Source organism: Callospermophilus lateralis, unplaced genomic scaffold, assembly GCF_048772815.1.
Source record: "Callospermophilus lateralis isolate mCalLat2 unplaced genomic scaffold, mCalLat2.hap1 Scaffold_1348, whole genome shotgun sequence".
In the NCBI taxonomy this organism is placed as follows: Eukaryota; Metazoa; Chordata; class Mammalia; order Rodentia; family Sciuridae; genus Callospermophilus; species Callospermophilus lateralis.
The window spans coordinates 131,974-145,317 of NW_027512510.1; the positions used below are offsets into that span (position 1 = coordinate 131,974).

A 13,344-nucleotide genomic window follows, 5' to 3' on the forward strand; every position below is an offset into this window, starting at 1 on the left:
TTTTGTGACTCATTCTTGGATACAAACTATCCCATCAAAAGTGGTCAGCCAACTTTGGGCAAGACTATAGAAGAATGTAATTTCAGTTTATTTAATCTTTTGCTCCTGGTTTACATTTTCACATCCTGTTCAACTTCATTAATATGTCATAGATCACAAAGCTCAATGCAATAGAATGTGTGGAAAAGAAACACCCTAACTGCAAACAAGACGAAATCCTTTTAAATATAAATATTCAAAGTAGTATGAGTATCAAAATACATTTTGTATCCCCAGTGATTTTTCTTTTTAATTGCCCAATCAACCAGTTCACAGATTTAATTCAAATGCTCAAGTGCCCATTTACATTTTGGGGATAAATGAAAGTGATCCTAGTATCCTTTGAATTTAAATTTTAACTTAAATACACTGTGAAAAATTTTGAAATTAGTCATTAAAATTAGCTCCAAATTGGTAGTAAACTTGTATTCAATGTGAGCTTTTAAAATTAGGTATCAGAAGAAAAGATTAGAAAATATACTCATAAGGAAACAATCGAAAAGTTTTCATTTTAATAGTCATTTTCTCCTGTATTTAAAGTACTGTTCCTCAAATCATGTTATGAACTTAAAAGTTGTACTGGGGTAGGTTTGAGAGGGTAAGAAAAACTAAAGCTTAATGGACATTATCTTCCTTGGTATGGTTTCTTCAGTTTCTAGATGTTTAGAAAATCACAGGGCTCATTCTTTAAATAAACCAACTATCATCCCTCATCTGCACCTTCCTCTCATCATCTCTTTCTCTTCTATCTAAATAACCTTAGGAGATAAAATTAATGCTTGAAACAATGAATCAGGCTGGAGATGTGGTTCAGTGGTAGAGCACTTGCCTGGCATGCAGGATGCCTGGGGTTTGATCCTCAGTACCACACACAAAACAAACCAAAAAACAAAAATATGGTTTAAAAAGTGGATCAAAAAAGAAAGGAATTAATTTACAGGACGGATCCCAATAAGTTCTTCCTTTAATAGAGTTGAAAGACATGCAAAAAAATTAGATTATCTTCCCACATTGGGCAAGATTAAGTTTATGCTATCATTTCTAATTCCTTGCAAAGATCATTTGCAACATAAATTTCTAAATTCTAAATACAAAAAAAAAAAACAGTCAATTTGATTGACCACATATTCTTACTAAGAAAACATACTGACAGTTAATCAGATCTGTTGACTCAAAAGCTAGAAACAAACAAAAGAAACATATCAGAATTTGGTGAGGTCGGGATACTCAATGTTCAGGGTTTCTGGATGGATTCTCACAGGTCTCCACCTGAGAATGTACTTGGTGATGTGAGATGGTTCTGGTGCATTCCAATGGATGGGGTGAGAGTTGGGCTGACTGGGGGTCTCAGTGATAATTACTTGGACAGGACCACATGTACCTAAAAATTTTAAAAGTTGAGATTTGGTTATATAGAGTATTCACTCCAATTTAAAATTTAATGTTCATGGATGTCATCATTAAAAATGGATTGCTTATCAGCTAATATTACTATAATAAAAATGATCTGGGCTTGGTTAAGCCTTTCACCTCCTGACACTGGAAATCAATCTAACAAATTCTTTCTTAGATGATTATTATTGTTCTTCAAATGAGAAACACAAATGTTTATAATTAACATTTTTTTAAAAATCTCTTTAATCTGTTTTCTTCTTTATTTTCAAAGGAAAATTGTGAAACAATTGTGAAATTGCTTTAACACAGACAATGTAATTCAGAATACAAACTTCATTTACTGATTATATTGTTTCCTTTAAAGAAAATTCTAATTTGTGAAAGTTTCATTACCAAAGACTCTGCTATCTGAGAAGAAAACAACATTCCAAAGGCCATATGACATGACGTAAAACAAACACATTTCTAAATGGTGCCGAATCTTAGGCAAATAGACAAAGGTAATAATTAAATACCCAGTTTTATTTCTCATCAGCCTAAGCATTCTGTCAGTTTGGAAAAAGAAATCTAGCTTTATTTCTATTCAAAAAGTATACTCTAAAATCACACCACTGGCCAAATTATTAAAAGATCAAAATTTTTTTTCAAAAGGAGTTAACAACTAAAATGACATTATGAAGTACATAATAAATTCAATGTTTCCACATCTTGGCATGTGTGACTGTTATGGACTTGGTTCTTTTGTTTAAGGAAAAGGAAAAATAAGGAAAGAAAATCAATTTATTAATACAATAGACTCCACTTAGGATAAAACAAAACAGTCCTGAAATATTTAGGTTTATAGAACAGAAAACTATCTTTCTCTTAAACTCTGTATTCTCTATAATGTCAGCCAATGTTCAATTTTCTAGAAATAAAAAAAAAAGTTCTTTCTAATAAATAACCTTTCCAAGAATTTTGTATGTTTAATAAAGCACTTCACCAGATTATTAACAGATTTAAGTTTCCTGAAAGGTCTCAGGGAAAAGTATATTTATTTTCGAATATATAGAAACTTATTTATAAATATATTTAGTATCTTAGCCATTAAATTATCTTTGAAAACAAAGTATTCTCTAGCAGAATAATTATCTAACTTGTAAATCTAGGTATACTTAAAAGTCCTAGAATAATACACTGACTCTCATGCGGGTAAAAATTCAAAGTTGGTTGGAAATCCAAATATTCTTTGAATCTTAATTTCATTGAGGGTACATATTTCCAGGCCACATGGCTATCAAAGTTCATGTATAAAATTCATAGTTTTCCATTCTAAAGTGACATATATTTCACAGAACATGCAGGATGTTTGCTTTAATCAATTGGCAAAAGTTACATGACCCTCTTTGAAACATGTTTTCAGTAGTTATTTTTCCCAGTGAGAACAGAGTTTGGTTGGGACATAAAATGGAAGGAACTGTGAAGGCATAACCCAGGGCTACTAATGTGCTCCAAACCCTTGAACTTAATTCACCCAACTCAAACTTCTTGGCTTCCAAAGCCTCATCTTTCTAAGTTTATAACAAAAATTTGCAAGGCTGTTGGGAGTGCGTGCCTTAACTGTGTACACATGCTCTTTCTCCTCCTCGCTTTTTTGAAGACATTTAAAAAATTTGTCCTTTTTATTTTTTTTTTAATTTTTATTTTTGAGAGAGAGAGAGAATTTTTTAATATTTATTTTCTAGTTTTCAGCGGACACAACATCTTTGTTTGTATGTGGTGCTGAGGATCGAACCCGGGCCGCACGCATGCCAGGAGAGCACACTACCGCTTGAGCCACATCCCCAGCCCTGTCCTTTTTAGATATACATGATATAGAGTGTATTTTGACAAATTATATACATATGGAGTATAACTTATTCTAATTCAATTCTGGTTTTTGAGGTTGTTCAGGATATGGAGTTTCACTGGTGGTATTCATATATGAACATAGAAAAGTTATGTCCAATTCATTCTGCTGTCTTTCCTATTCCCATTCCCACTCCCTTCCCTTCATTCCTCTTTGTCTAATCCCTTGCTTTAAAGAATATTTTCACTAAGGGAAATAACTGGTGCTAGGATGCTAGGAGATGCAAAATAAACCTTTGTTATGATTTCTAATTCTAGTGGTAGGATACTAAACTTCTATAGAATTCTTATGAATGAACAATCACATATTAAAAGGATGAATTTTTACAATTAAGATACATTCATGATTTCAGAATTTTTTTAACTTTTATATAGCATCAATTACCACAACCAAGAATATTGGTCACCATTGTGGAAAATTCAGCAAAAAGCTATTTTTAGATCACATCTGTAATTTTACCATTGTTCTTAATGTTTAAGAAACCAAATGATCCTCTGTTTGCAGTGACCAGTTACATATTTTATAAGGGACTTTATTCTGTTATAAGAAAATTTATTGTCACCAAACTCAAATCCCAACATTAATGAAAAGCCACAAGTCACAGAATCTAAGGAGTGTTGTCTAGCCACCTGTTATACTCAAGTGTGATTCACAGACCAGAGTTGGCATCATTGGCCGGTTTGAAAAGCTAGCTCCTCAACCCCATGCTGGACCTCCAGAATCAGCACCTGGATTTTCACCAGGTTATTTGTGTGGCACATTGATCATTGAGAAGCACTGCTCTTCCCACCTGATGAAGTAACTCCTTCTCCATCTACTGGTTCATTAAACTCAAGTTCTAGATAAAGATACTTGTTTTTTTTACATTTTCTACCATCATTTACGAGTTGAAGGTGTTGAACACATGTGTTGGTTCATTTCACAGTGCAGCCATCGAGCTCCATTCCACCTTTCAACACAGAGGTCACTGAGACCACCATTGTGATCACATGGATCCCTGTTCCAAGGATTGGGTTTAAGGTAAACTGCAAATGTTCCTAAATTCTTGCAATGCAGGCTTGATAGAGCCATCCTATTTTTGCATGCAGTAGATAGAAGTGGTTCAGGAGAGGAGACCTGGGTGTTGTCACCTGCCTCTGTTCACACCTGGAGGATCCCCTTGCTTACCTTGTTCAGTTGCTGCAAGGATGGACTGAGGGTGTGTGTGTGCTTTGCAAAGGAGAAAACATTAGCATGGACCTGTTAGTTGTTGCTCTTTTTATTTTCTCTATCCTTTCCCCCAGGGAACTACATTTAAGAAAAATGTAGGAGAACTCCATTTGATATGTTGTTCTAAATGGGTGCCAAGCAGTTCACAAAAGCCAATTTGGGGAGGACAATTAAACTTGGAGTCATTTAAAAATCACACTTTCATTCAATCAGTTTCCTTTTGACTTGTTCAAAGCCCCATCGGTAAATCTCTTTAATAGAGTTTAAGATTGAGGTCTCCCCTGTAGATATCTGGATTCATGTTCTTTAAAGTAATGATATTAGGGAAATGATGAATACAAATGAATATGCTTGAAAGAATTACTTTTGTTGTTTATGTAGAGAATGGAGGAAGAAATAATTCATCAAGACTGGAAATTAAGACTAAACCCCCAGGATTGTTTTAAAAATAAGCCAGAGGTCATTTCCTTTTTGAGTATGTAATGGCCATATTGATGATTAGGCCTCTTATTGAGACTCCTTTTTGAAGTGTGCCAACGTACCTTGTGGATTTCCTTTAATGGCATCAATCTAACCTTCAGATGCTGTGTAGCATATGAAGGATTTTTCTGAGGTCTAACACCATTTCATAACACCATAACTATGGGCACATTTATTTTAATTCTTCTTTTGGAACATATCCTGCAGCTGGAACTATGAACATAATGTCTTCAACAGGAGGGTTTGTGTGTGTGTGTGTGTATGTGCGTGTGTGTGTGTGTGTGTGTGTGTGTGTTTTAATAAGAGGTACTACAGAGGCTGGTGCCCTGAAATGGCAACTGAAAAGTGAACTAGATGTAAATAACTCATTTAATAGAGTGCCTAGGGAATTTCCTCTCACACAAAAGAAAATAGAAGTGAACTATATCATGTGGCCCAAAGCCCCCTGTTTATACCAGAAGGTCCTTTATCAAGCAAATCAGCATTTTTAATAGAAGGTTCCAGGCATTTCTCTGGAACCTTCCATCACAAACTACCTTAGTGCCATTTGGAAGATACCTTAGTGCTATTTGGACGATACCTCTTCCACCCTGGGTCCAATCTAGGGAATTTCCAGCTGAGGTTGGAAATAGAGCTACGGCACGTCCCCAGTGCCTCCCCAGTGAAAGTACATTGTGTGTTTCTGAGGAGCCATGATATATAAAGTCTAACCACAACCTCTCAACATGTATCTAGATTATAATTTAACTATTATTTAACCAGAAATGCTTGTCCTTTGTGTTTATGTGCTCTCCTCCCTCTAGCTGGGTGTGCGACCAAGCCAGGGAGGTGAGGCCCCACGAGAAGTGACTTCAGACTCAGGAAGCATTGTCCTGTCTGGCTTGACTCCAGGAGTGGAATATGATTACAGCGTCCAAGTCCTGAGAGATGGGAAAGAAATCGAACAGCCGATTGTCAACAGAGTGGTGACACGTAGGGAGAGTTCTTGTGTTTTTTTCTTTTCTTTTAGCTTTTCAAACTGTTCTACTTTTAAAAATCTGTCAATAGCACTATTTATAAGAATAGTATGGGGGGAAAATCTTATCCCGACCTACTATTTAGAAATTTGGAAGAGCGGATCCAACCCATGCCAGGTATTTTGGGGCATAAGATATGTTCTTTCCATGTCAAGAGTATTTGCAAGCTGGAAAGTTGGAAATAATTCCATTAGTAGTACAAAATAATCGTGCACCATGTTTTCATACTATGACTTCTATAATTTCACCAATTCTGGAAGGAAGGCAGGGAGGGATAAAGGGAAAAGAAAGAAGGGGAAGAAACATTCCTCTGGCCAAGTCCTTTGTGTGAGCTCTCATTTTTAATTTAACATTTTCTTTTTGCATAGCACTGTCTCCACTGACCAACTTGCACCTGGAGGCCAACCCTGATACTGGCGAGCTTACTGTGTCCTGGGAGAGGATCACCACCCCAGGTAGGACTGGGACCAGTTGGAGGGTTTCCAAAACCAAGATTTTATACTAAACCAAAGTTTCAGCTAATGTTGGTTGCATCCATACCTGTTATACTTAACTTGAGGAATATATCTAGTTTATTACTTAACTCGTACTTATTTTACTGTTAAAATTTTTGTAAGAAGTAGCTGGGTGCAGTGGCACATGCCTGCAATCCCAGTGACTTAGGAGGCTGAGGCAGGAGGATGGTGAGTTCAAAGCCAGCTTCAGCAACTTGGTGAGGCCCTTAGCAATTCAATAATACCCTGTCTCTAAAATAAAATGTAATATTAAAAAAAAATAAAGAGGCTGGGATATAGCTCAATTGATAGAGTGCTTGCCTCACATGCATAAGGCCCTGGGTTCAATCCCAAGGATTTCAAATAAAAAAATAAAATAAAGGCTGCAGATGTGGCTCAGGGGTACATTGCCCCTAATTGCCCCTAGGTTCAATCCCTGGTACAAAAATAAAAACCTGTAAGAAGTATTTTTTGCACACCTCTACTGCTATGTGGGTATAAAACTGAGGTAATTATCTCTAAGTCTGATCAGTTTATACAATCACACAAGGTAAAAGTAGCTCAAAATATCCTTTCTAATCTCCCTCTGAAGTCTAGAATGATTTTGGTGTTTTTTTGTTTGTTTGTTTGTTTTTAAATATATGAACACATAGTTTAAGCCAAAGCTACCCAGTTTCCAACTGAGTTACTCTGGTTTTGAAACTTTCTGCTGGGGAGTTTCATGCTGGCTGGCAGCTAGTCATTAATCTCCAGTCTCAATGGCCTCATCAGATGATCACAAGCCAATACAATGACCTAAATATTTTTTCCCATCCAGCTGGATTTCCTTGTATAACACTTTAGTGTTCACCTTGTTCCTAATGATAAAATAGACCCTTGTTTCCTTGTCCTTTGGAAAGTTTAACATCATCACTCTTCCACCTCTTATCTTCGGGTCCTGAAGATCTCTAGTTGTCACCATCTACTTGAATCTCTCCCTTCTCTCCCTCAATTCTTTTACTGCCCAATTTCCATGATTCCTGAAGTCTTAAATAATTTATAGACTTTTTCTAGAATGAATGGCATCACCTTGGTTTCTCTTCCTGAAAATCCCATAGGTCGAGAGAGTGTTTTGTACCATGCAGGTAAAATGGGATGGCCCTCAACAGTCCTACTGAGACTTGATCATTAAGAGAAAGCTGGGGAGAGTGGTAGGAGGAGAGGAATTTGGTCATCATTTCCCCTTTTTCCAAGATTTCCTTTCTTTTCTGTTGTTACTGAAAGGTAGCTTTATTTTTTGTAGTTGACCCACAAAATTTGTACCTATTTTGGGTGTACAGTAAAATAATTTAATACATAGATACAGTCTGTAATGATCAAATAAGCTTCTCCATCTCCTCTTATTATTTCTGTGTGTTGGGCATCTTCAGTCTCTTCTAGTTAGTTCAAAATATATTATAAATCATTATAGACTATAGTCACCCTGCTGGGCTGTAGAACGCTAAAACGAATCCCTCCTATCTACCTGTATTCTGGCACCATTTTCTTACCTACCTACCTTTTTATTTTTCTTCCTTCCCTCCTTGTTTCTTCCTTCCTGCCTTTTTTCTTTCTGTTTTTGGTAACAGGAATTAAGCCCGGGGTGCTTAACCACTGAGCCACATCATCAGCCCCCTTTTTAAAAAATTTTTATCTTGAGACAGGGTCTCACTAAGCTGCTTAGGGCTTCATTTAATTGCTGAGGCTGGCCTCAAACTTAAGATCCTCCAGCCTCCCAAACTGGCTGTCACTGTGCCCGGCCCATTATCTAACCTTTCTGTATCTCCCTTCCTTGCTACTCTTCCTAGTCTTTAGTGATCTCCATTCTACTCTCTTCTTCTATAAGATCAACATTATAATTTCCACAAATGAATGAGAATACACAGTTTTGTCTTTCTGTTCTGAGCTTATTTTATTTAACACAAGATTTTCTTGACTGTACTCAAACTCTTGGTCAACCTCAAAGGGTTGAATAGCAGTAGAATCCTTAATAAACATTCAATCTCCTTCGTCAGTTCACCATGGAGTCTTGTTTAATCCTCTGTGGGTCATCAATGCTCTGTGGTAACTTCCTCCTTTCTGTTCTTTCCAGGTATCACTGGCTATAGAATCACCACCACCCCTACAAGCGGACAGCAGGGTAATGCTTTGGAAGAAATGGTTCGTGCGGATCAGAGTTCTTGCACTTTTGAAAATCTGAGTCCCGGCCTGGAATACAATGTCAGTGTTTACACTGTCAAAGATGACAAGGAAAGTGTCCCTATCTCTGATACCATCATCCCAGGTAATAAAAAAATAAGCTGTTCTCCTCAGAGTGGCAGTTTCAATAAGAAGGGATTAGAATCTTAATCCCCAGATGGCTGAGTGTGTCAAGTGTGTTTGGGATTTAATGCCAACCTCCCAACCGCACTTTCCAAAACTACGCAGTCAAAATGACTGTTTGGACAAAGGCTTGCTGATAACACTACTTCACTGTCTATGCTTCACTGGGATGCTCTTTGTTGCTATGAGTATGTAATGGAGTGGCAACCGTGGCATGAACTCTCTACTGTTTGCTCACGTGGAAATTATTAAAATGTCATGTGTCTGTACTCAGTACTGACGGCCTAAAAGTAATATGGTAAATGCATCCCATCGGGACATCTGTGCCTGATTTTACAGTCAGTTTCTGCTTTTAGCAGCCATCTATAAAATATTTTTTTGTCTCCATGTGTGAGCACAGATATAATGTATGGTTGACAATATCCAGTTCCTTATCTTGCAACTTCAAAGTCTTTTTTAAAATTGGAGGAGGGAAAAGAGGATGAAGAAGGAAATCAAGGCCACACCCACAGGGCATTCCTTCTTATGAATTGAAAGAAAAGACCTATCTAGGGATACATTCATTGTTTGTCCAAAATTGGATGATGACAGAATGAAATTACTGCACAGACTGTTTCCCCTTTGGCACTGTTTGGTATGTGTTTACTAATGCTAATTAAATAACTTTGATTATGAATTAAAAGATTGGCAGTGGCCTTGGACGCAAGCCTGTCTGTCCTTGGCCCGAATGTGCTTTTTTGGGAAAGGCACTTTTCACACCGTACATCCATAATGCATTAGTATTATCACCATGATGTTGACATGAGTTTTGTATGAGGCAAAAACCAATTCATCAGCCAGTTTTTTAAAACCTTCATGCAAGCTTTGATTTTCCTACTGAGACAGCTTGAGATTTTTTTTTTTAAATCATTGCTGATACTTAATGTGGATATTGTGTCTGGGTTCATGGTTTTGACATCCTAAACTGGCCTATGATTTTTAGGAATCTGAGAAGTCAAACTTTACTGTTTAGAAGTCAAACTTTACTGTTTCCAAATGCAAGAAAATCCCTAAAAGAATATTGTAACCTGTTTTATTTTCCCAGGAAAGCAAACTATTCATGATACTTAGGACATTTTTTCAGATCATTTGAAATAGATTGCATATTACCATCATTGCTTTACCATTCTATCAGTTTGACTATAGATAACCTGATATACACTGCTTTATTTTTTCCTCTTTTTTTTTTTGCTTCTCTTTTCCTGTTGCCCCCTCTTCGCTTTGTAACTAAATAGAGGTGCCCCAACTCACTGACCTAAGCTTTGTTGATATAACCGATTCAAGCATCGGCCTGAGGTGGACCCCGCTAAACTCTTCCACCATTATTGGGTACCGCATCACAGTAGTTGCAGCAGGAGAAGGGATCCCTATTTTTGAAGATTTTGTGGACTCCTCAGTAGGATACTACACAGTTACAGTGCTGGAACCCGGCATTGACTATGACATCAGCGTTATCACTCTCATTAATGGCAGAGAAGTGCCCCTACTACACTGACACAGCAAACGGGTGAATTTTAAAAACTTCTGTGTTTGACACATGGATGGTGTTGCATGCTGCCAACAGCCACTCTGGTTAAATATGAATGTTTCAAGGGAGAAGCCAGAAATTGGCCACAGAGATGAAGACGGGAGGGATTGAGCCTAAGGAATCTAAAGCATATGCCTGACTAATTGAAGTCGTATGCAAAGAGTCTTAAGTGCACTTTCATTTAAACTGCAAGTATGCATAAAACTAGAGGAATCTAGATGTCGGATCTAGTAAATACAAACCAGCAGAGGTGAGTTAAATTTGTAGACCTAGCATTTTTTAAAAAATTCCTAACATAAATACCAAATTTTAGGATGAACACCAGTTCATGCTGAAAGGTACTTCCAGAATATGCCATTACACTCTTCCTTCTACCTCTGGATAAACTCCACCATGTTCCTTTTTTGTAGCTGACTAAAAAGCCATCAAAATTTACAGTAGAACGGAAGGGGTTGTTTTGATGTACAAGAAAAATAAACTTCAGCATATGCTAGATTTTGTTGCTATCATAAGGTAAAGGAACTCCTTTTTAACCACAGTCTGGGAACCAGCATGCAACATCTTAAAGGTTCTCTGCCCTGCATTGGAAGAAACATGCTGAGAACCAATTTGCATGAACCCTTCTCACTTGTAAGTAGAATTCACGGAATGAAATTGTGGCTATGCCATTAGATCATAGATATTTCATGTCTGGGGGACATTTAGGACCTTCTTGTCTTTTGTCTGTGTGCATGTGTGTTTGTTTTTTTTGGAACATACCCGCTATGTTTCTTTTTGCTCTGTGGCAACTTAAGCCTCTTTGGCCTGGGATAAAAGAATCTTAAGTGGTATTCATCATGTATGTAAAAATCAACCTATTTAAAAGTAGATTAAAATGATTCTTTAGAACACATCGATGATGGCAGAAAGGTTAAAGGGGCCTAACATTACTGAATGTAGTGTTTGATTTTTTAACAGTAGTCTACCATGACTTAGATTAGATTTAGATTAGACTATTTGCATGATTATGACTCTGTTTCCTTTAGGCATGAAATATTGATTTTTTTACCTTTTCAGTGGATTTGTGAGCTTTGACTTTAAAAATCATATTAATATAATCTTCCTTTTTATTTGAAACCAGCTGTTCCTCCTCCCATGGACCTGAGATTCACCAATGTTGGTCCAGACACTATGCATGTCACCTGGGCACCCCCTTCATCTATTGAGCTGAGCAACCTGTTGATGCGCTACTCACCTGTGAAAAACGAGGACGATGTTGCAGAGTTGTCGATTTCTCCATCAGACAGTGCAGTGGTCTTAACAAGTAAGCAGTCGGGTACATCTGTTGAATAAACACTAGCCTGGAGCAGATGTATTAATTCTCAAAGAGAATTAACGCAGAAGATCTGCAGACGAGCTCCAAACTAAAGTCTTCTGTAAATTCTGAAAGACGTAATACTTATTGCTATCTCAATATACTGTTGATATCTACAACTTTAGTGGAAAACCCTAAAAGTAATGTTCCAAGACTTCAAACACATTCTGCTTTCAACTAAACACATAAAATAAGTGAATTTCAAGAGAAATTATTTGACTAAATCTAAGTGTTTAGAAGAGAAAAAAAAATGAAGATTGAAAATAGTGTCCCCATATCTGTTGTGTTGTCATTTTTTCTTGTTAAAGTATCAGCAGATAATCTACTTATCATTTGAAAACTTAAAAACAGTGACTGATTGCTTGGGATAGATCAGGATATTGTGAGGACAGAAGTTTAATTTGTACTTCAAAAAGCATCTGTTGGCAGGATTTCTCAGAAGGCTGAGGTCCTAGAAAACAACTGACATTAAACAAGTTATGGAAATTGTCTCTTTCTAGTCCCTGCCATTTTGAAACAGAATATTTTTTAAAGAAAATAAGAGTAGGCTGCAATGAGGTGCTGTGTTTCACATAAACATTTCTTATTATATTTCACTATTGTGGTACAATGTGTGAGAACATCAAAGATTCCACATAAGCAGAAATGGCTTACATTTAGGGACATTCCTCAATGATGGTCTGAAAACATCCTCTTCCTTTCCAACATGTTCTAGAAAGCAAAACACAAAGAAAGGCAGCTATGTGTGACCATGATCTTGATTTCTTACTTGCTGGCTGGTGAAAGAGAACATCCTTATATTTGCATGATAGCATCCACAGCACTATTTTTGTTGTAGAGCATTCTGGAACCATTGGTGACCTCATCACCTGATATACACTAAACCCTGCATTGCATGTTGGTTCCTGATCAACCAATACCTATTACATGTTCATGTGTTCTAAGACCTTCTGGTCCTAATGCTATGACCTCAAGGTAGCCATTTCCCCCTTAGAGAATTATTATTATCCTGTTTTAAAGATGAAACAACTGAGGTCCCCAGTTGTTAAGTTACATTGCCTCTGGCAACTAGGAAGGAAGATGTGAAGTTCCAGCATTTAGCCCTCCCTTCTGGTCCTTTTCCAAACCTTGCAGGACCCTCTGCAGAAAGACTGAAGAGTCAACAGTATATAGGGGAATGAGGGTATAGTGAGCAGAAGTTCAAAGGTTGGAAAGCTTCCTCTGTACCCTTTGGCTATATCAAAATGGGAGAAAGGGTTACTCATGGATGTAGGCTAAACTTTTAAAATATATTAATATGGCTCAATTGATTGTTATCCCTTTATCACGTTACCCTTTTCCAATAAAGCTTCATTATTAAGACCATTGGTCCTGACCTGGGTCAATCACTGAATGATCCTGGGCAAGTCATTTAAAAATGATCATTTCTGTTTGCCTCAGCTTTCTTCTTTGTAAAGTGGGGGGCGGTTGTCACCAACCAAACGTCCAGTGGTACTGGTTATATTTTTTTATGTTAAATGTAGTGAAGGTTCCATAAGTTAAATATATGTCAAAACTTGTCA

At 37.0% G+C, this 13,344-nt stretch overlaps 1 protein-coding gene across 1 annotated transcript in view; it reads left to right on the forward strand.

The window, feature by feature from the left end:
* Positions 1–2,619: 2,619 nt before the first annotated feature.
* The window catches only part of LOC143640203 (fibronectin-like), a 32,814-nt gene continuing 22,089 nt past the window's right edge, over positions 2,620–13,344 (forward strand). The window contains 9 exon segments of the mRNA XM_077108092.1: positions 2,620–2,625; positions 3,978–4,065; positions 4,248–4,342; positions 5,815–5,983; positions 6,396–6,482; positions 8,632–8,823; positions 10,136–10,369; positions 10,372–10,407; positions 11,549–11,731. Coding sequence (XP_076964207.1) covers positions 2,620–2,625; positions 3,978–4,065; positions 4,248–4,342; positions 5,815–5,983; positions 6,396–6,482; positions 8,632–8,823; positions 10,136–10,369; positions 10,372–10,407; positions 11,549–11,731 — 1,090 coding nt within the window.